The 24,449-nt window shown below is 42.5% G+C and overlaps 1 protein-coding gene across 4 annotated transcripts in view; it reads right to left on the bottom strand.

Moving 5' to 3' along the window:
* LOC139450499 (adhesion G protein-coupled receptor L4-like) overlaps nt 1–24,449 on the bottom strand; it is a 40,184-nt gene that overhangs the window by 14,106 nt on the left and 1,629 nt on the right. For 3 of the 4 annotated variants that reach the window (XM_071232223.1, XM_071232221.1, XM_071232222.1), the window contains exons 2-11: nt 14,428–14,492; nt 9,122–9,363; nt 8,365–8,506; nt 7,459–7,637; nt 5,974–6,121; nt 4,115–4,720; nt 2,971–3,081; nt 2,101–2,213; nt 959–1,171; nt 575–643 (exon numbers count right to left, since the gene is read on the bottom strand). In XM_071232223.1, the coding sequence (XP_071088324.1) occupies nt 575–643; nt 959–1,171; nt 2,101–2,213; nt 2,971–3,081; nt 4,115–4,720; nt 5,974–6,121; nt 7,459–7,637; nt 8,365–8,506; nt 9,122–9,363; nt 14,428–14,473 (1,869 nt within the window). In that variant the 5' untranslated portion in view covers nt 14,474–14,492. Of the gene's footprint in view, nt 1–574; nt 644–958; nt 1,172–2,100; nt 2,214–2,970; nt 3,082–4,114; nt 4,721–5,973; nt 6,122–7,458; nt 7,638–8,364; nt 8,507–9,121; nt 9,364–14,427; nt 14,493–18,189; nt 18,209–24,449 lie in introns of those variants that run through there. The other variant, XM_071232224.1, reaches the window with a different exon arrangement.

Raw genomic sequence — 24,449 nt, 5'->3', positions numbered from 1 at the left:
CTCAATTTCTAAAACTTTTAAAGTTTCATTAGGTCTATTAGTATCACTGGTTACAAGTGAGAGTCACCAATCGTATCACTTGCGTTTGCTTCAATCAAAATTGCGGCGCCCAGTCACGACGATCTGATCGATAATAAAGATCTTTATTGTCATAAAACGTATCTTACATCACGAAGTGAATCAAATCACGTAAGCACCTTGATTAAAAACATGAAAGGATTTGGATAGTATCCGTTGACACCGAGTTGGCGCCGGGCGTGCTTTGCAAATCCTGCAATCGACCGAAATCTGCATGACGGTTTACGAACCGGATTTCGATTTCATTGCGAGATTTTGATTGGACTATGCATAGACTCATTAGTCCAGCCAAAATCTAACTCCATAATACCAGCCTAGTTCGGCAAGGGTGTAAACTGGACCTTTACAGTCAGTTAACTCTCTTGCCCCGGGAAGATGGGTGACAAGTACCGTGTCTGTTGCTATGACTCGGCCATGAGATCGAACCACCGACCTTCCCGTTATATTTGTCGTATATGTGAGCATGCAGGGAAAGCTGAAGTTTGTGTGCACGTACCGTTTTAGTATTTCTCCATATGATGATTGTCTCCGGGTCAACGATGTTGTCAACTGCATCACCATACAGCTGTGTACATCAAGAATATATCTCAGATTTAAACTGAGCCCCAAAAAGTTCATGAAATTGACGACGGTCTGGACCAGACAATCCAGCGACTGATATTTCGAATATGTGTATATATTCTTTATTCGCATTGCGGGAATTCAACAAATTTTTCATCAGTTGGACAGTCTCTGGACTTTACTTTAATGGCATCTTACACAACTTTCTTCCAGGTATGACACCTGGGGAATGTGCCATGGGTACTAAAGGTAGAGTCGGGTAATCCTTAACTTCTTTTGAGTTGTATATAAGATAATGATGCAGAAGAAAAATAGTTACATCTGCGATCGACTGCAGTTGGTCAGATAGGTCATGGGCAGTTGTCACAGCTATCGACACTATTCGGACGATCCCTGTCGCGAAAACCAGGTCGCCCGGATATAGCTGCGCCCCCTGGTGGTCTCTTACAACGGAAGTGGCGTTTGCCAGCCGTCGCGTGACGTCTTCAATGGCGGCGCTGTCGACAGTCCTGGAGTCTTGCAGGGCCTTGGCCTGCAGCACACACCAGTCCAATAAACAGAAAATAACAAAATATGGGACAGAAAGAAACAGTAAAATATCTGGACTGTGCACTGTGAAACGAATAAGAGTGTGCGGTGCAATTGACTGGTTGGTAAACATTGTTAAACGGGATTCGATGCCTGGAAATCTCCTGGACTATTCACTGCGCATGAATACTTTTCCTGATAAGAGTCATGTCCCAGGTTTGAAAACTCAGTAACACCCCAGCAAAATGACACCGGTCTATAAATAATCGACCCTGACCAGACAATCCAGTGATTGACATCATGGGCATCGATCTTCACAAATTAGATACAATGACATGCATCAACCAAGTCAGCGAGCCTGACCACCCGATCCCTTTAGTCGCCTCTTACAAGCATAGTCGCCTTTTACGGCAAACATGGGTTGCTGAAGACCTATTCTACCCCGGATCTTCACGGCATGTCAACAACTATACCGAATCTCTTTTTTGTTATTTAATTCCTACTCACAAAAAACGAAACTTCAGTTGACTATGGAGACAGACCTGTTGTGTTTTAAATGTTGAGGTTGGCTCACTGTTGATTCGATTCCTTTTATTTTAAACCAGGTAAGGATAAGACATATGGAGGAACAACTTCTTTATTACAATTAGGAGCGACGTTGCGGTGTAGGTTCTAACACCACTACAAAGCAAGTGATAAAGCCATCACTTGTTTGATAACGGTGTTAGAACATACACCACAACGTCGCTCCTAATTGTAATAAAGAAGTTGTTCCTCTATATATCTTATCCTTACTTAGTACTCCCAGTTAAACCGAACAGAATGTTTCCAGGTTTTGTACTGCTAATTATTATCATCAATACATGATCCATTCCGTTGATCCGGCACGTTATTGAACCTGGTAAGCGAAAATACCCAACGCCGTATAGTTACCAGTTCGTTGATTTCCATGATCCGTGGACTGACGCATTCCCCAAGGTCTGGGCGAGTCCATCTTCCGCCGGTTGGGGTAGAAGAGTCGTGGACGCACTTTCTAGTAGCATTACCTTACGAAATGTGAGACAGATTCAATATTTGGCGTCAAGAACTATAACTTGATATTGTCTTTAAGGTCATACATTGGATTCATATGGAGAAATACTAAAACGGTCCTATTAGGCTGCGAAAGAGCTGCTTTTTTGAGCCCGAAACACTCCATTCCAGAGAATGTTAGATTATCAATACAATTAAAAGTAGTGTTCGTGTGGTACTAAAAGGCATGAAGGCCTATCGTAACACGTGACCTGAATACGTCACAATAGAATCCCTCTCTGCACACATCAGTAGTACATCTTCATTGAACCTCATCCACAAAACGGGGCGGTCGGGTAGCCTAGTGGTTAAAGCGTTGGATCGTCACGCCGAAGACCCGGGTTTGATTCCCGACATGGGTACAATGTGTGAAGCCCATTTCTGGTGTCTCCCGCCGTGATATTGCTTGAATATTGCTAAAAGCGGCGTAAAACCCTACTCACTCACTCATCCACAAAACAAACAAATTGAATAACTGTTGTAGTGTCATGTGAAAGCCGTTTGTGAATTGTCTGTCTGATGGCTATCTGTATTCAATGTAAACCAATGTTTGAGTGGCTGGAGTTCAACGCCACTTATGATGGTTTTTCAGTAACATCCTGACGAGCATCGCAGTTTTGAGTTGACTATCAAGCTAGTGCTCCACCGCCAGGCGTTACACAGTGGAGGTGGGATGTGCTACGTCTATGTGGTGTCGGTATCAAGCTGTTCTCTGTGCAGTGCATTCCTTACCGATGATCCCTGGCGGACATGACACGATGTCCACACGGTCCGCGAGGGTGTCCTGCCACGTCAGTCCGCTGCCGAACGTCCTGTCCTGATCTTCGAGACAGTGGGCCGAATCTGGTGGAGACATTGAACCATTCAACTGAATGATGATTATATGGATTTTATTACAGTTTTATATACACAAAACTACTTGCAATTAGCATTATAACACGACTGTATTCAATGCAACGACGCATGTTAGCTATGCTTGATCAACTTTGATATAAAAGACTAACAACTCTTTCCTCCCAAAAAACAACAACAAACTCAAAACAAAACAATCAACAACAAACAAAGCAGCCAGCATCAAAACAACCTGTACCTGGAGTCAGACCAGCGTTCTAGACGTGATGAAAACATACAATAAACCAGGCTAAGTCTGTGACGACCCCGGCTCCATGGTAATGGGATATTGGTAACCTATTCTTCCCCGCAGGGGCCACGACCTGGAAGCTATTGCCATTCTAAGCCTAGAGGTTGTCATTTTGCGACATTGCCTCTACGTAATTATGGAGTGGTTGCATAAAAACTGTTTCTCCGACACACATTGCTCAACAATCTCTTAGTTCTCCCTACCGCTAAACAAATATTTGAGGACATCCCATTACATGTCACGTCAGATCACCTTTTGCGAATTTTGACTGGCCAATGAAATGACGAACAAGAAGTCGACATTAGCCATTCAGAAAGCAGCTTTCTCGAGGTAAACGGTCGACTTCCATTTAAATTTTAAGACTGAACAAAAGAACATTCTGGGATGTCTAATAAATGGTCAAGATTGCATGGCAGTATTTCCCAAGGGCTACGGAAAATATTTTAGTTCAAATGTTTATCTCACTGAAGCTATAGTTAGAACAATGAACTTTTCCTTGGCAATAAAAATGACTGACGCGCAGGATTTGGAGTGACTCGCCGATGCCCACGAAACATTTCCTTTCTTGCCCTGAGCATTAACTGCAGGATATATATATCTCATAAAGCTTGGGTTTACAGTCCGGTAACGTATGTTTTGAATGGCTTGAATTAAACTTGCTAGAGCTGCCTATTTTCCACACGTAGTTCACCTTTAACCATTACTTCTCCAAGCGGGTAGCGGGTATTTACTTACCGATAGGAATAGAGCACTTGCGTCCTGTGTACTCTGGTGTACATGCGCAATGGAAGCCATCTTTCTCCTCTAGGCACGTGCCTCCATGGTAACACGGCTCCCAATCACAGTCGTCGTACGGAAGTTCACATTGGTTCCCTTTGTATCCTTTTGCGCATGTGCAAGAATACGACCCAATTTTGTTTTCACACGTACCTTCATGTTGGCACGGACTGACTTCACACTCATTAATGTCAATTTCACAGAGCTGACCTCTGTATCCGGTTACGCATGCGCACTGAAACTGATCAGTTCCATCCACACACGTTCCGCCATTTTGACAGGCAACGCCATTACAGAAGTCAATGTCTGTTTCGCAATTTTTCCCAGTATAACCCTCCAGGCAGCCACATTGATAAGAATGATCAACCTCTGTGCAGCTCCCGTTGTGTTGACATGGGGTGGAGTAGCAGGGTTCTAGCGTGGACTTTGCCACTTCGCAGTGCTTGCCGGCGTACTTCTCTTCACAGATACATGTGTACATCCGCCCTGTCAAGTCTCGCGGATCCAGACATGTCTTTAGGTTGTCTGTGCTGTTGTCACACATGTTTGAGCAAGATGGCCGACCTACAAATTGAAGAGACTAAGTGAATGAAATTGTAGTCGGCATCATACGATATTACATCTTGAAGCCATCTGTAATTATGCGAGTCCCACAAAACGACGTCGAGAACGTCAGCAATGACCGACGTTGGTGGAGTCGGTTCACACATTGTATACCCAACCGATCCTCATTTTCAGCATCTGTTTTCTTTTGTTTGTTTTGACGCCGCAATATGAAGGCTGCCTGTACATAATCGAATCTGGACCAGACAATCCAGTTATTGACTTCATGATTATCGATCTACGCAATTTGGATATAATGACCGACCAAGTAAGCGAGCCTGACCACCCGATCCCATTAGTCGCCTCTGAAGACCAATTCTTACCCGGATCTTCGCAGATTCTAGAGGCTGTTATGAGGGTCTCTCAAACAGGAATTCTTAGAGATTAGATGAGGTGAAATAGGGTTTCTCGCCGCGCTAATATTATTACACTTATAGAGCGACATTTTCCCTAGGCAAGAGAGTTAACTGACTTTAAAAATCCAGTTTCCACCCTTGCCGAACTTGCCTTGCTGGAATAACTGGGCTCGATCGTAGCGCCACCTGTGGGTATTACCAGTTATGTCCCTTCTAAGCCTCTCCTATGGACCAATCAGATTCCACCTCTCGTATCACTTGCGTTTGCTCCACACAAAAATGTGGCGCCGAGTCAGGATGATCTGATCGATAACCAAGATCTATATTGTGATAAAACGGGTCTTACATCGCGAAATGCATAAAATCAAGTGAGCACCTTAATTGAAAACATGAAAGGATTTGGAAAATATTTGTTGACAACGAGTTAGCGGTGCACATGTTTTGCAAATCCTGCAATCGACCGAAATCTGCACGACAGTTTACGAACCTGATTTCGATTTCGTTGCGCGATTTTGATTGGACTATACATAGACTCGTTAGTCCAGCCAAAATGTTACTCCATAATACCAGCCTAGTTCGACAAGGGGTGAAACTGGACTTTTATAGTCAGTTAACTCTCTTGCCTCGGGAAGATGATGGAGCGAGTGCATGGACGTTTGTGTGTGTGGTTGCTTGTACTAGTCCGGACTTATGTCACTTTGATAGTGCCAGACCACTGATTTACATGGATACGCCTGAATACACAGAATACTGACTCCGAAGCGGCCAGTCCTTGTATTATACCTATAATGCCGAGCGCTAGGCAGGGGAGCAACAAGCACCACCATATAACGTCTTTGTCGTGCACCATCAACTCACCTGGCTTGTAGATGACCTGCAGTCTGCCCACCCAGGGGTTGGTGTCAGCGGTGGCGTTATACACCAGGGTGATGTTCCCTGGGGAGAAGAGGGCGTAGTCCGCCAGACACAGCTCCTTGTTCCACACCTCGTTCTCCTCGTTGATGGCCTGTGTACAGGGGACAGTATACAGTGTGTTGTCAGATGTGTATGTTTATTTGTTTGTTGTTTAACTATGACCTACCAATGAAATGACCAACTGGAAGTCGACGTTAGCCACTTAGAAAGCAGCTTTCTTAAGCTTTAGGTCCCAGTTTCAAAGTTGCGACTTCCATTCCAGACTATGCTTTTTGAATAAGTAATACAGTCTGTAACAGTTGTTTTGTGTTAGACTTTAGAGGTTGCATGATTAAAAACATATTCCGCCAACAATGTAACATAACAATATGAATATTAATTTTATATTTTTTATTACGTGTTTGAATCCTTATATCTGTCGTGTAGTTGTCCGATTTTCGATCACGAACGTTGTTACTCCTTAATTTCGTTTTTCCGACATAATTGTTAATCCGACATAATCGTACGCAACCATCGATGTCGGATAAACGGAACCTGACTGTATATGACGGCGGTTTGTAAATAATCGAGTCTGGGCCAGACAATCCAGTGATTGACATCATGAGCATCGATCCACTCAATTGGGATACGATGGCATGCATCAACCAAGTCAGCGAGCCTGATCACCCGATCTCGTTAGTCACCTCTTACGACAAGCATAGTTGCCTCTTACGGCAAGCATGGGTTGCTGAAGACCCGTTACGGGTCCATGTTGTCAGAGTCATGAGTGAGTGATTAGTGGCTTAGTGGAATAATGTGTTTTCAACAATATTCCGGCTGCATGACTGCGATCTGTCAACAATCGAGTCTGGACCAGACAATCCAGTGATTGACATCATGAGCATCGATCCACGCAATTGGGATACAATGACACGCAATCAACAAAATCACCAAGCCCGACCATCCGATCCATTAAGGCGACACTTTCGACAGGAATACGTTGTGGGTAGCTTTTCCTACTAAATCGCCTTTTCTAACTCTTTTCTAACCCAGAATCGCCACGGGGCGAAAAGGGTGTCTCTCCTTGAACCAGAGTCGTATCTTTCAAATTTAAGATTCAAACACCTCCGCAATACCTTTGTACGGTTAAGTGATCAAAAAGATACAAATAAAGGAAACGTTTTAGATATTGAAAAGATTCACTAAGATTTGCCCATCTGTAGCCTTGGTGTTAAAGACGAATTTCATTTCATAATTGTCTGCCCTGTATGTAACAAAATAAGAATGGAATATCTACCTGCCTGGCCCTTTTCATGTATATCTACTGATAACTTTGTATGTCTGCTGTCAAACAGAACTTACGTTACGGGGTCTCCACCTGGACCCACAGTGGAAGATTGAGAGCGCATTCTGGTGGATGTCTCAGGAAACGGCCATGTTATGACTTACCGTTACAGGCGAGTCCCCGCACCAAGGCAGGGAGTCGTTAAATGCAATCCCACGTACAATGGTTATGGCATTTTCTTTAGGGGCAATCTTCCACTCGAATATCTGGTCACGGGGCGGGTAGTCTGGATAACCGGGTGTTTCTATGAAAGTGTCTTCAGAGATTTCGTCACTTGGAACACCTGTAAAAAAGTTAATATTTTCCTGATTGTTTCCAGCCAGTGGCACCACATTCACATTATCGCTGTTGCCTATTTCTAATCCAGTTCCTAATCTTTGAGTCAACAGTTGTGCCATTGCTTTTTACATTCCCTTCTTACAAAGAACAGGGGCGGTCGGGTAGCCTAGTGGTTAAAACGTTCGCTCGTCACGCCGAAGACCCTGGTTCGATTCCCGACATGGGTACAATGTGTGAAGCCCATTTCTGGTGTCCCCTGCCGTGATATTGTTGGAATATAGCTAAAAGCGGCGTAAAACCCTACTCACTCACTCACTCTTACAAAGAACAAACAATTTAAATGTTTCTTAATTTAACAGACAAGTATGTGTGAGAAGATCATTAAAAAAGTTTGCATTTTATCTATGTCGGAAAATATATGATGATACATTGGATGTACACGGGTCATAATCCCGGTCGTCTGGAGATTTTCCCCATTCTCTATTCATACCTTTCACAAGATAAACATTAACGTACGTCCTCATAAATTCTGTGTTCTAACAAGATGCTTACTTAAAACTGAAACTATCCTTGTTATTATAGGTTAACTCTTGCACGTTGGTAGACCTGGGGTCATTCATCACCACTCGTGTCTTTCCGTGACCTTCACGATGGCCATTCGGAATGGCTTAACGCTTCGGGTGTAGTAATCTTGGTAAGAATCTCGACATGGTGAATGTGACCCGCTATACCTGTGTACTGGAGGCTGAATCCAGGGGGTTGTCCGCTCTCGTCCGTCACAAAGTTTATTGTCACTTCGTTGGAGTTCGACAACAGACCCTCTGTGCCCTGCTTTCCGCAGCCTTGAAATAACACATCCGACCCGTCAGTTATCTGAAGCAAAATATTTATATCAGTTTTCGCACTGTTTCTTTTGCCCATACCAATGACTAGATTCACGGATGGATTTTGGATAAGCAAAATACAAACGTTGGTGTATGAGAATAAATCACTGAGCAATAGGACAAATTACGATACTTTACTACTGTCTGAAACCTAAAAGAAAAAAACAATTATTATTTTTACATATTGTTGTTAACAATTCCATTTTACCAATAACATGTTCAAATTAACAGGGGCGATCGGGTAGCCTAGTGGTTAAAGCGTTCGCTCGTCACGCCGAAGACCCGGGTACGATTCCCGACATGGGTACAATGTGTGAAGCCCATTTCTGGCGTCCCCCGCCGTGGTATTGCTGGAATATTGCTAAAAGCGGCGTAAAACCATATTCACTCACTCAAATTAACAGGTTTCCGGATAAGCAAATCCGTGCTTAGTGTATATGAATAATTTACTCTGGTTTTCAAAAGTAACGAATTTGTACTATAAACAAATTACTATTGTTTACATGTTATATGAGTGCAAGGCACTAGGTTTAATATATTTGATTTCGTTTTAATTGTTTTTGCAGTGATTACCACTGGAAACACAATTTAACGTTATGCGTACCCTCACGTAGTCCGTGCACGTGTTTTTCTTATCTCTGGGGTCGGCGTTGATGAACCTCCCGACTTCAAGGTCAAACTGGGTGAAGGTCATGTTGATTCTACTCCCGGAATTGACCCTGATGTTCCATGTACAATTCTGGTAGTTCGGGTACATACGCTTCTCAAACCCGGGACTGCGCACCACCCCGCTCCATCGGATCAAGCTGATTGGCTGCTCGCCTAGTTCGCAGTCTGCACGTGCAGCTGTGGGTAAACAACATGTCACGACGTCAATCTCATTAAAATTAGATCATAGTTTTCGCTACCGCTAACCAAAGATCTGAGGACATCTCATTACGGGTCACGTCAGAACGACCTTTCGCGAACATTGACCTACCTATGAAATGACTGACAAGAAATCGACATTTGCCAATCAGAAGGCAGCTATCTCGAGCTTTACGGCACTAGTTTCAAACTGGCGACTACGCTTCGAAACATATTTTGATGTGTTCTCGATTTAAAAAAATATTAAAACTGGCCAAAACAACATTCTGGAATGACTAATAGATGGCCTTAGTTGCATGGGTATGATAATAAAACCCGTAACTGTCGTTCGGAATACTCTCTCTTAAATATATCGAGGATGCATGATTAGAAAACACATTTCGACTGTCACTTTCAGGATCTGGTAAGCGACGCTCTGATTGGTTGGATGAAAGGTCGTGCTGACGTGACCCGTAATGGGATGTCCTCAGATCTTTGTTTGGCGGTAGCGAGAACTAAGATCTGATTTTAATGAGATTGACCACGACATTAAAGTGCAAAACCACGACTACATACGGCTTTGGCTACAGGAAAGGTGGAAGATTCGTGGAGTATCTTTTGAAAAGGATAACTGTAGTTTGAAAAAGGGGGTCCATATAAGGTCATTGCCGGTTGAAGTAAAATTAAAAAGCCGCTTTTTTTAAAGGTTCATGATCTATGCACTTTAGATTGTAAATTCCTCAATGTGTTAAAGTTAAGAAATTGTTTCTGTGATAGGACTATAATTGCCATGGATGGAACAGCGTTCACGTAGCTCCCTGAAATGCTGCTTTTGTTTGTTTGTTTGTTTGTTTATTTGTTGTTTAACGCTGCACTCGGCTATAGAAGAGCTATATGACGGCGGTCTGTAATTAATCGAGTCTGGACCAGATAATCCAGAGTTCGATATCATGAGCATCGATCTACACAGTTGGAATACGACCAATTGCTGGGGACCAATTCTCACTCGGATGTTCACATGTGGGGATTCCGGTTAGAATTGTCGTATATACATGTCGCGACAGCCGACTGAAATGGGTCGGTTGGTGGGGTTCCAAGACTTGTTTGGTCGTGTGTCATCGTACTCTGACGACGATTATTTACAGGTAGTTGTGGCGTAATTGTAATATTTCTGTGCGGTTTAAACAACATTCACTCGTTCATAGCATTGGCAGTGTGGATCAGTGATCAACAGGACGATAAACGTGGCGGTGCATGGTTGTGACCCTTGGTTGCCATGATCCGCTGATTCGCCTCAAGTATGATCCTTGGCATACCGGCACTACACCAGCGATCATCAAACACAGTTTCACAGATCGATGCTCATTTCTTACAACGGGATCGGGTGGTCAGGCTTGCTGACTTGTTTTTTGCATGTCATCGTATCCCAATTGCGTAGGTCGATGCTCATGTTGTCAATCACTTGATTGTCTGGTCCAGACTCAATTATTTACAGTTCGCCCTCATGTTGCTGGAATATTGCTCAGAGCGACGTTAAACAACAAACAAACAAATACTAAAAACCGCTGCCATATAGTTGGAATATTGCCGAGTACGGCAAATGACAAACAGATATACAAACAAACACCTTATTTAATTGTTTCGAACAAAAAAAACCACCTGCAATTCAAGTGACCGCCTCACCTTATCACTGAATAAACTATCAAACCAATTGTACACATTGAAAAACCACTACCATCTATGAAATTCACGCGTCTCGAAATAGTATATGGGTGAAACTAGTTCACCGACAGTTTTATATGTATATCATGAGGCTCTAGTTTATTACGTTGATAAGGCGAATGATTATGTGTACTTCACTTTAAAACCAACACACCTCAACAACTATACACCTTCGGCTCGGAGAGCTATTCATCAACACCAGCGGCATTCAAAGGCGGTGATACTGTTGAAGACTTCATCCAAAACAAACACGCGGGGCAAAAGGTTACACTTTAAAGCTTTTGAAACTAGACTGAGAAATATTTAGTAATTAATATTGAGCTGAGTTCGCGTCCTCTAAGCTGGGGTCATGATTTATCACGAACCCCCCGGAAACCGGTTGTAACCTTGGCTTAATTGACAAGTCCTGTAGATCGTGATTCGGTGGCTGTGTATGTGTGTTGGAGAGCGTGATGATAAACTACGGTGGCGGTCCATTTGGTGTCGACAACATACACGCCATTCTCTGTTAGACAGCTTTACACAGAGGAGTGCCATACCTTCATATTAGAATGATGAGATCTGATTGGTTCACGTGAACTTGATTAAATACGATGTATCCCTTACACCCCGGCATTAAGAATACAGGCTGCTCGTGGATTTCTCAGCGGAAGAATAAATCCTTTATACCCCGCCATGAAGAAAACAGGCTGCTCGTGGATTTCTCAGCGGGAGAATAAATCCCTTATACCCCGCTTCGAGGCAAAAAGCCTTACGATTTTTCCGAGTCAATGATAATCACATGCAAAAACACAAGTTTACCTCAACTCACTGAAACAGTTGTTTCTATCAATTTATTTGAATTCTTTTACAATGTCATGTTAAAACATGTCGGAGAATCAATTTGTTGTAGCAGGATCACTCGGGGTACATGTTTTTATGCGTTCCAAGTAAGGTTTTATAACACTCGCCTCCGGGTCGTATATATTGTAAACAAATGTGTAGCCTGGACTCTAACCTTCGTCCCATGGCTCGCCGTGCCCATTAATTGTAGCATTGTGTATTTGGTTAATGGTTTGGTTAATGGACAAAACCGGTAAACCGCATTTAGTCCTACTCACTCACTCACTCACTCACTCGTACTTCTTTTCCTCGGTGAGATACCGGATTTCACCACAGAGTTATGGTATGATATTTAACAATTATCAAAAGTTTGTCAAATATTCTGACATTGTGAGTGAGTGAGTGGGTTGGGTTTTACGCCGCTCTTATTCATATCTACAACAGAATAACGTGTCTTTACGTATTGCATCTATATGGAAAATCGAACCCGGTACTTTGACGTGAAGAGCCAATACTATACCAACAATGCCACCCCCGCCACCCAATGTCATTGTGGCAGTCTTATAAAGACAAAGACATAACTTAATGTGCTTTAAATACTTGTAAAACTAATAACTGAAAGCAAACGCGTGTTTTAACATTGTTCAACATGAAACGCCGAGTTATTTCCAAGCAAACGTTCGGTGATATGAAACACCTACAAATAACTGGATCAGAATGTGGCGTATGTTTCAGTATATTGTTTAGATATTTCATTGAATCTGTCAGTAGCCATATGTTTAGCGTGTTATGATTGACTACGGGTAGTTAGACAACAATTTTATTTATCTGATAATATAGTTCGGAATGTAAATTAGGGCGGCTAGTTAAATGAAATCCTCCCACAAACATAGAAGTCAATATTTAGTTTCCAGGTTTAATCTTCTGGAACGTGATGAGTCCAAACTTTCGAGTTTCCGTTTTACGTGAATACGTGATGCGATTCCTTTGATTTATCTAATATCGAATATTATCGAATATTAAAACCCCCAACAAAAACCTGTATAAAAACCAACCCTAAGGGACGTTCGTCATTCCCATTAATTTTTATATTTTTTTTGCTCCGATACCATACCGCCCTACCTGAAGTGAAACAACTCGATACATTCACCAAAAGTTACACCAAGCACCCCCAAGCAATACTGTCCCGCCCAGTACTACACGCGACAGCAATACTGCCCCGCCCAGTACAACCACGTGTTTAACGTCGAGATTGACACAGACAGCAATGCTGCTCCGCCCAGTACTACACGTGTATAACGTCGGGTGTGACACAGACAGCAATGCTGCCCCGTCCAGTACTACACGTGTATAACGTCGAGATTGACACAGACAGCAATACTGCCCCGTCCAGTACTACACGTGTATAACGTCGAGATTGACACAGACAACAATGCTGCTCCACCCAGTACTACACGTGTTTAACGTCGGGTGTGACACAGACAGCAATGCTGTCCCGCCCAGTACTACACGTGTATAACGTCGGGTGTGACACAGACAGCAATGCTGCCCCGCCCAGTACTACACACGTGTAACCTCGGGTCTGTCACAGACAGCAATGCTGCTCCGCCCAGTACTACACGTGTGTAACGTCGGGTGTGACACAGACAGCAATGCTGCTCCGCCCAGTACTACACGTGTTAAACGTCGAGTGTGACACAGACAGCAATGCTGCCCCGTCCAGTACTACACATGTGTAACGTCGAGATTGACACAGACAGCAATGCTGCCCCGCCCAGTACTACACGTGTTTAACGTCGGGTGTGACACAGACAGCAATGCTGCCCCGCCCAGTACTACACGTGTATAACGTCGGGTATGACACAGACAGCAATGCTGCTCCGCCCAGTACTACACGTGTATAACGTCGGGTGTGACACAGACAGCAATGCTGCCCCGTCCAGTACTACACGTGTATAACGCCGAGATTGACACAGACAGCAATACTGCCCCGTCCAGTACTAGACGGGTGTAACGTCGGGTGTGACACAGACAGCAATGCTACCCCGTCCAGTACTACACGTGTTTAACGTCGGGATTCACACAGACAGCAATGCTGCCCCGCCCAGTACTACACGTGTATAACGTCGGGTGTGACACAGACAGCAATACTGCCCTGTCCAGTACTACACATGTATAACGTCGAGATTGACACAGACAGCAATACTGCCCCGTCCAGTACTACACGTGTATAACGTCGAGATTGACACAGACAGCAATACTGCCCCGTCCAGTACTACACGTGTATAACGTCGAGATTGACACAGACAGCAATACTGCCCCGTCCAGTACTACACGTGTATAACGTCGGGTGTGAAACAGACAGCAATGCTGCCCCGTCCAGTACTACACGTGTTTAACGTCGGGATTGACACAGACAGCAATGCTGCTCCGCCCAGTACGACACGGGTGTAACGTCGGGTCTGACACAGGCAGGCATGCGTGGAATCTGGTGGGTACGGAAGACCAATATTGACCTACCTGACAGGCTGCAGAGAAACACAACGCCAAGCAAAACTGTCTTCATGTCTATCTACGTCGGACAACTGAAAGACAGAAGAACATTCAGATAAGATAGGTTAACATTACCCATTAATGTTTAGATGGTTACCATTGGTCAACTGAAAGAAAAGAAATTGTTAACATATTTTATATTTACTCTTTTTTTTCACACTTTTTATAAAGAGAGTCTTTTACGAGCAAATTTTATTGAGTAATACAAACGTGCCAAGCTAAACCTTACTTGATAACGATAACGAGCAACTGTAATTGAAATTTGATTTTAAGAATAATAAAGTTTGCATAAGCAAATTTCAAACTAAGAAATAGGAAACATAGATAGCATTGTACACGAGTTGTTTAATAATTCATTATGTAAAGTGTTTGCTATAACTCAACGCAGGCATCCATCAGAGCGTAAAAGACGATAAAGCTACAGGATAACCAGATCTCTCTCTCTCTCTCCCCCCCCCCCCCCCCCCCCCCACACACACACACACACGCGCGCGCGCGCGGAAGCATGACATTAAACCATTCGAGAATACATAGGTGATCGGGAATACTTGAAATAAACATAACACAACAACATGATACACTCACTGCTAAATGAGAAACGCACCCGTCCTTTGTCTGAAATAACAAATCCGCAATACAATGCTCTTTTTCAGTCAGACCTTAGTAAAGCCGCGTGAAGTGTACATGTTCTGTAAGGAGGTCCGTGAAGGGTTCTGGGTTGATCTGCTGGTCCACACGCAGAGTCAGAGGTCACCCGCCCACGCCACCACGTAAAAACTAAAACATTGTCTAGTCATTATACATTGTGTGTGCATCAATAAATACTATTGATGAAGGCGATCCTTCAACAGTGCTGTGATACGGAAAATCTATGACAAACTTGACAGATGATCTAATCTGACTAGTATATTGACACTAACAGATAATTTAATCATCAAATGTGTTTTAATGTGCTCGGGCGCGACAACCGAATTATGTGTAGTGGCGTGATAAATCTTTTTAACATCGATATGGAAATATAGGAAATGTTATGCTGCAGTCAACCCGTCGTTGATGAAGTTCTTCCCCTGCTGCCCCACGTGCTTGTATAGTGTTATGATGTTTGTTGTTTAACGCCGCGGTCTGTAAATAATAGCCTGGACGAGGCAATCAAGTGCTTGAAATAATGAGCATCGACTCACAATTTAAATACGATGACAAGTAACCAACCAAGTCAGCGAGCCTGACCATGCGTCCGCTCCAATTAGTCGTTGTCCGACGTATATTCTTAGTATTTCTTATCTCTGATCCCAAAGGTTACGGTGCAATGAAAGCAAGGAAACATTAATTCCGCAGATTAGCAGAGCAATTGTCCGTCCTTGTTTAAGTCCTTGCGAGCCCACAGTGAAATATATACTGCATACCGCGTTCCCTACGAATTGGTTTCTATCTTAGCTTGATGCTTGTATGCTTTTATGGAAAAAAATGTTATGTGCAAGTAATTTTAAATGGCGGAAGAAACTGTTGTATATTTATTTGATGTAACTGTCAGAGGCAGCAAAGGATTGAACTACTTGTGAAAAATAAAACAATATAACAAGTGCTGCCGTGGCCATTTTGAAAGGCAGTCAACGGTGGCGTTTGGAGCCTTCCAGAATGGGTTGGTACAAGAATAAGAGTTATCTGCCCTTGTTGTAAAATGGCAGGCTTGATTGTCCAAGAGGATTCTGGGCGGGACGGTTTAAAGTAGGCTGGCTGATCCAATAAAATATCGACAATGGGGTGATTCGAGACCTTTTCGACCTGACTTGTATCTCGTCTACTTGCCAAGTGTGGTTGGGATACAATTTGGAAATCACATGGTCCATGTCATCAATGGCACTGATTAAGATTCTTCTACACCCCCACCTCACCTCACCCACCCTACACACTATAGTCTCATGTAAAGTGTCTTGCTCATGTTCTGGTTTGAGACGCATACTAGTTTAACACTGCAAACACAAGTTTATCCATATTGTGTCCGTTGTATTATGTTTATAGTATCTACGGCTGTCGATAGTTTATTGTGGTATTGACTGCAGCTATTGGTATTTGAATTGTCATTATTTTACATATATCGGACATTAACAAGTGCAGTGTATGTACAATTCAATGGCCACATTCCCATAGTTCACCCATGTGCCCGACACCAGTGCTTTCGTGTATGAGCATTATTTTAAGTGAGTGAGTGAGTGAATTGGGTTTAACGCCGCTTTTAACAGTATTACAGTTATAACACGGCGTATCAGCTTAATGTGGGAGGAAAGCCCGAAGTGATGCAGGTCTCGGACGTTTACCACTTCGGTGAAACCCACGAGCACGGTGCTGACAAACCTAGAAACATAATCGGGGCGAACTGGGATTCGAGCCCACAATGATAAGTTTCTGGCGTGCCCAAAGGACGCAACTTTGCACAGCGAATCGCGGCGCCTTAGACGACTGGGCCACCCGTTCCCCCTTATTTTAAGACTACGACGCGTTGACAATTCTTGCACTTAATTGGCATCAAATATGATCGGATAAGACATGATGCTTTATCTGACCCCACAGTTCCAAAACCGTATCATGCTAAGCTATACGGTAGAAAAGAATCATCATCTACAATGATATACTAAATGCAATATCTGTATTCAAGAGCAAATGAATTTGAGCAAATTCGCAAAATTCAACAACGGACATATTTTTTCACTGAACGCAGACAACGCTTTCATGAAGTGTCCACTCGAAATCAATTAGGAGATGTTGTACGCGGATTGTGGCTGCTTGTCCACCCAAATCACCATAAACTGTAACGAGAGCGCTTCTGGTGTTGAGTTTGGGGAAATTAGACGTCACATCTCGTGTCATCTCGCCGTGGACGGGATATCGACGTGGGTGTGACGGTCTCATGTATTCGCTGTGTGATTAATTGTCGTTTAGTCCGCTGTTTATTCGGACAATCCCTACACAAACTGGCCGTCAGACGTGAACGCATGTCGTTTATCTTGCCGCGTAACGCCGAGGCCGAAGTTAATTAGGAGGCTTGTGTAGCATGCCTACGAACGAGATTGAAAAAAAAATGGGTTGCTGTTTTCTTGATTGACAGGTGTTGTCAACAGGATGCTGGTACGGACTGTGCTTTTTGTGGTATTCGCTTAAAAGACGAATCACTGTATCATCCAATACAAAATTTAGTACTCTTTGTTTTTATGCTGAAATAATGTTCTACTAACTCATTCACAACAGGGTATTTTTTATTAATAAAACCAACAGAACTTTCGAAATATATGTCAGTAAATAAAAACAACAAATATCCTCATAGTACTTTCCTTTCAATGCTACATTTTATCCTGATTGACAGGGTGTGATGTTGTTACGATGCCGTTTAGTTTTATTTACCTAAAAGACGTATCACTGTATTATACATTTCCAGTGATATTATTATGGTGGAATCACCTTCAATAATATGACAATTACTGTTTACAAGACAGAACATTCAAATCTATGTAACATTTTTTTTATTTAAGGCATTTCTTATTTTCAGTGCTACCTTTTTGCAAACCAATGTATAGCAAAATACGTTATATGTTCGATCCATAGTATGTTTTTTCCATTTCTGGCAACTGTCACGATGACTATAGACATAACAAAATTAATGCATGTTATACTAACTTCATCTGAAACTATAGAGCATTAACATTCATACAGTTCAGAATGCAAGTGGATACTCACATTCTACAGCGAACACAAGAAGGTTGTTTACAGGGTCAATATTGAAGGACGAGACCTCATCGTGATGACCCGCGTGTTTAGTTCGTCTTTTCCGCGAAGTAAAAGACATTTCCAACCATGTGACAAGAGACGAATATTCGCACAATCTCAAGAACACACGTATTGTAACACGACTCACTACTGACTTGAAATGAAGCAATGTTAGAAAATAAACCTGGCATTTAATTCAGACAATACCGAAAAAGTACAACATCTTTGTACGGACAAGCACGTGTTGAGTTTGTATGACCTTGCTTGACCTTCGGGAGTTGTTAGCACAACAAACCCGTGCAAACATTTTCCCCGGTTGTAGAGAAGAGAAAGTGGGTGGAGGTACGTCTCACGGTTTCACACATATACGAGTTGCCTTCATTGGTATATGTAGTATTGACACTTGGGACGCTTGTCGGTATTTCCTCTTCGCGCCGTCATTATACCCGGATCAACTCAAGTCAGGTGGACTTCTGGCCTTGAATGAGTAACCCCGGGGCAACAGGATGTTTAGGTTGTGTGTAGAAATTGCGCCATTTCTTGAAACAAAAGTCAATTAGGATACGTCCCTATGTCCAACTCGGCCCAACTTGAGTGCAGTTTTGTCACAAAGGTCACATGCAATTCGTTTTTTGTTTCAAACGTGTGATTATCGCAGGCGTGCATGGCAGCTTCAGTGCTTGTCATAGACTGATATACTCTGATAGTTACATCCAACAGATGCTAATACCTCATCCACTGATGGAGTTGCAATCATCCGATACTTTTGATTTTACACTTAAGATTTTGTGTTTTGGTGAGCAGTAACAGCAGTAGCGGATGCGGAAAGGGGCCGGGGCGTCTGGGGTGCTCACTCCCATTTTACCTTATTATCTGATCACGTGTTTGATGCACATCGCCAACTATGACAACATGTTGAGTTGGTTGTTAAAGTAAACTTGATAATGCTTTAGGTAATAATGATTTATACATCCTGTTTATTATTTTTGGATTGGCATTGGGTACAGTTTTTACCGGCAAAGATAAAATCTAACAAATGTTATATTTGGGATAACACTTTCTTAGTAAAGTACAGATTCTAGTACTTCTTTTGGTTTGAGTCCCGTGCGGGATTCGAACCCACACTTGCCAGAGTGAGGCACCTAATCGCCAGCACACAAAGTCAGCGATCTAACCCACTCAGCCACCGAATCTTTTGTTACATTTGTTACATTTGACCACTTTCTAAATGGCATTGTGTATTCAAAGATAAAATCGACATCTCACTCGAGTTCTGTATTCGGAACTACTTTCCGTCTGGCTCAATGAAACACTGTGTTTATAGAAGGATCATGAAGAAGTTTATCACTATTGTATTTTTCTGTTCTCGAGCAGTAAAAACAGTATTATAACGTTGTGAATACTAGTGTTATCGCATTAAACAAATCCGTTAAACATATCATGATCCGATAATTAGGCAAATGAGGTCACTTCGCAGGAACTACATGTATTTTCAATCTCCATATCAATGTTTGATTGCTCAAAACACTATTGACTATCGTTCCCAATATATAGGGGTTTCTGTAGACAAACATGGTTGCAAATAACTTGGTACTATAAGGTAATTTGGGCGGTTAACTCAAATACTATATTACTAGTATATTTCTGAAGTTACTTCATTAAGGTGAGGGGAATTTGGGTTTAACGTCACGTCCAAGATTATTGCACTTATACAGCGACGTGCATGCATTTGTGTGTGTGTGTGGCTGCTTGTGCTTGTCCGGACTGATTCCGATTTATAGTGCTAGCGCACTGAGATACAATGCCGCAGTTTAATATGAATACCCCACTCAGACACAGTATACTGACTCCGAGCCGACCAGTCCTTGTTTTAGCCCCCCAATGCCGAGCACCAGATAGGGTAACAACAAGTACCATCTTTTAACGTCTTTTGGTATGACGCGGCCGGGGATTGAACACCGAACCTTCCGCTCTCCGGGCGGACGCTCTACCACTAGACCACAGAGGCGGTCAGTTCACTGAGGGAATTACGACTTAGTTACTGTAAGAATAACATATGCTGACGAGTTTATCATCCTCGTGTGTTTCTGTATCGTAAATATAAACGATCAGGGATAAAAAAGAGGCTCGCAGAATATAATTTCTATTCTTAACATATGATATATACGATACAGAAACACACGGCATTGTCTGACAAACAAGAATGTCCGGTCGGCCAGAAGAACCGGTAAACCTCTGGTAACTGTTTGGTTTTTTTAACATCAATTTTAAGGAAAATATTCATCGAACGTTATACCTATTTAATACAAAGGAATATTAAGCTGGTAGTAAGAGTGAGTGAGTGTTGTTAGCAACATTCAAGCAATATCACGGCGGTGGACACTTTGTACCCATGTCGGGAATCGAACCCGGGTCTTCGGCGTGACGAGCGAACGCTTTAACCACTAGGCTACCCGACCGCCCCTCTGGTACCAAGAGGTGACCCAAAGGATAGGGTGATCGGGTACCTTTAATATTAATATCGGGTAATATTAATCACTGGATTGTCTGCTCCAGCCGCGATAACATACAGACCGCCGTTATGTAGCTGGTATATTGCTTATTGCGGCATTTATTTAGATATTTGTGTTGGGTGTCCAATAATCATTCTTATAATTATTCATTTTAATAAAACGTTTCTCTCCAACTGTAAACGTAGTATCTTCCATGACACATACATATCCGTAAATGACTAAAAGTATTCGCTTCATTAGTATGAACCATTTAAACCTCAAACTGCAAGTCAAAGAACTTTGACCCAATATCTACGTTTCTGTAATGAATGTCCGGTGAGCGTGCGTCGTTGACACAGCCCACGTTCCGGAGTTAACCGATCATTAACGACGAGTTTATAAACCTGTCTCTCCGTAATGAACTTTTCGGCATGTTGGGGGGTCTGTTTAGGTCAAACATTAAAAGGGCAGAAACGTGCTTGAAAGAAATTTATAGCGGTGTTTCCACAGCTTTGGCGATAAAGTATATACATACTTACACAGATGCCGTCAATAGGGTCATGGGGGTCATATGATGACGTTACATGACCTCTGTATGTGCATCTGTTTGGTATCGGCTGTCGACTGTTCAAGTTTCAAGTGGACTGTCGTTAAAAGAAACATCATTTTTCGATACTAATTTAATTAATATCAGTTCTTTGACAACAATACTCTTCTGTGTGAAGATTTCTTAAGTCGTGACTATGCTTGTCGTAAGAAGCGACTAACGGGATCGGGAGGTCAGGCTCGCTGACTTGGTTGATGCAATATCATTGTATCCAATTGCGTAGATCGTTGCTCATGATGTCAATCACTGGATTGTCTGGTCCAGACTTGATTATTTACAGACCGCCGTCATATAGCTGGAATATTGCTGAGTGCGGCGTTGTACAACAAACAAAATATGTGAAAATCTAAGGACACCTCTATACGGGGTGAACTACTAGCATCTGATCAGACAGTCAGCGTCAAGACTTCCAAATTGTCGCGAGCGATGCATATCTTATATCTGTATCTCGAACACGTGCTAAAATGACAAGTTACGGAAGTAGAAATACAAGGCGGTGCCGTTATATTGTTGTGGGTATAATATATTGCCGTCGTTTCTGAGCGCAATCTACATCCAAAGTAGTGTACTAGTTAAGGTATAATTGTGTTCTGTTACTGTTTACTTTGGCTAAGATCAAAATTTTAGAATCGAGGTGGTAAAGAAATGAATCCGAAAGCTGACATCTGATTGGCTCAAAACCCTACACATCTTTTAGGCTGGACTGCGCGGCATAGAGCTATATATGTGCCTGATTCGACGGAATATTTGTGACCGACTATTTCATAGTATCAGGATTTACTAAAAAAAGAAATAATTATTCACTGGACATACTAGATGTTTTGAAAATACAACGTGTTGCACTCAAAAAAATTGTTCCATGACCCCTTCCAGAGAAAATAATTGTTCATGAAGAAACAACGCGAACCCCCTACGACCAACTCTTGTCGCAAAGACCACTCCACCCTGTACTTCAGTTGCACATTCTCTTGTTATGACCAAGAACTATCTATTCCACGTGTTCTGAGACGTGTGAGGACCATCTCGACGTCGGCCGGATTGTTTATGTTGGTGTCCTCCGTGTTTCCCGTCCACCGTGTGTGTAGATAGTGTTGTATAGGGAGTTCCCCGCGTATTTCGCCACCCCGTGTCATCAAATCCCCTTAATGACCGCGTTTGTTTCTTAAACTTCAATGACTGTCTGATAATTGACTTTCCCACGACTGTCTTCAGTGACCCAACTCCGAATGAACTGGGTCAAGAAACGCTATTCAAAGATATTCATGAAAGTAAACGCGAACACCTAGATGCGTAAATGGACATATAAGCGAACACCTAGACACGTAAATGGACATATAAGCGAACACCTAGATACGTAAATGGACATAAGAGCGAACACCTAGATACGTAAATGGACATATAAGCGAACACCTAGATACGTAAATGGACATATAAGCGAACACCCATCCTAGCCTGCATGTATACAATCTTTACGCAAGTATTTTACTACGGACATCAATGATAACTGGACAACAATGAACCTCATGATTTCGCACTGCGCATGCTCAAAGAACGTCATTATTACCCTGTCTCACATATCAGGGGTCATCTCAGCTCCCTGAGGAGTATACAGCCCAACGCCAGAAAGTTTTGCGTTCAGATTGCATCTCATCCTACCGGGTATCCTTTGCTGCTGGTTTAACATGAAGCAATTTTCGAATGCATTCACTGGCCGTAACAGACACGCATGTAATATGTCGCCTGCGATTATGTGGTGGGGTGAAACGAAGGCCGAGCGTTGTCACCCACCCAACCCCATTCCGCCGCCAGCTTAGCTTAACTGCATCTTGTTTGTTAACCACAATGCGATCATCGACCCCGGATGCCAGAGAACAATGGAAAAGTAAGCAGGCAGTTAGTTCCCCAATGAACACGTGTCTCCACTTAAAACGGGCTTCACACATTGTACCCACGTGTGTGCAATAGAACCCAGGCCTTCGGCGAAACGAACGAATGTTTAAAACAATAGGCATATATATTTTTATGTCAAATAATGCGTGTTTCTTAAGTGTTCGTTCGTCACGCCGAACACATGGGTTCAATTCCATACAGGGGTACAATGTGTGATGTGGCTGGTATATCGCTGAAAACGTCGCAAACCTCATCTCCGTCTCTCTCTCCGATCTCAGTGAAGGCGTTTACCGTTACACCCGGCACTGTGAAGTCATACTCAGGTTTGACGCAGGAATATTTACATCCAAAATACTTCATATCAATGTTTCAATGAATCATATTTGGCGCAACCTATTTTAAGGAGTCAGCTCTAGTAACTACAAAAAAACATCCATGAAACTACAGAAATTGTGGGGTTTTTTAATACAGGATTTTCGTTATATTATTTACTATTATCAATATCTTGTAGACTAAAGTTTAAAAATATTAATGAATCTAAATTGTGTCCATGACGCACAAAACAATATGCAGTGAGTCACGGTAACTTATGTTTTAGGAGAGGAGGTGAAACCCTGCGCATTATAAGTCAGATCTTCATTCTGTAAAACTTTTTTTCCAGTTGATGTTTTAGTATACGCATATCTCCCCAACATGTAAATAAAAAAATGTTTGATCAAGGTTACAACATTTAATGCCTCAGAAAGATTTCAAAAGTTTTTATGGTAGACAAGTGAAGTGAATTTCTAAATATGACGCTTCATTGACAAAAATGATAATCTGACTTCCCTATTGAGTTGTTTTCCTCTTTTTTTCAGGTGAACAATTGATTTGCCTTTGCATGTATTCGTGACGGGTGCCACCGGTGAAGCAGCTTACGCTCACATTTTCGCGAACACCTGGTATCATCACTATCTGATAGCGATTCATAAACACGTATCCTTGAACAAGTCGGAATCGTACGATAGACTTCTTTTTGTGACGATTTCTTATGAACGTGGAAAGGATTTTGTCTTTTTATATACAGGAGTCACACAATGTCAATAGACCTTCCACATCGTTCTACTGAACCAATTCATGTATGCGGGTATCCGCTCCCTACCCAGTCAGTGTTATATGCTTCACAATTTCAGCAACAGTTCAACTTATTTACAGTAGCATGTACACATGATGTTTCCCTGCTCTCTATTTCCAGTGTATAC

Source organism: Haliotis cracherodii, unplaced genomic scaffold, assembly GCF_022045235.1.
Source record: "Haliotis cracherodii isolate W230 unplaced genomic scaffold, xgHalCrac1.p SCAF_8, whole genome shotgun sequence".
In the NCBI taxonomy this organism is placed as follows: Eukaryota; Metazoa; Mollusca; class Gastropoda; order Lepetellida; family Haliotidae; genus Haliotis; species Haliotis cracherodii.
Note: the sequence above shows the minus strand (reverse complement) of the source record. Positions and strands in the feature narration are given on the sequence as shown.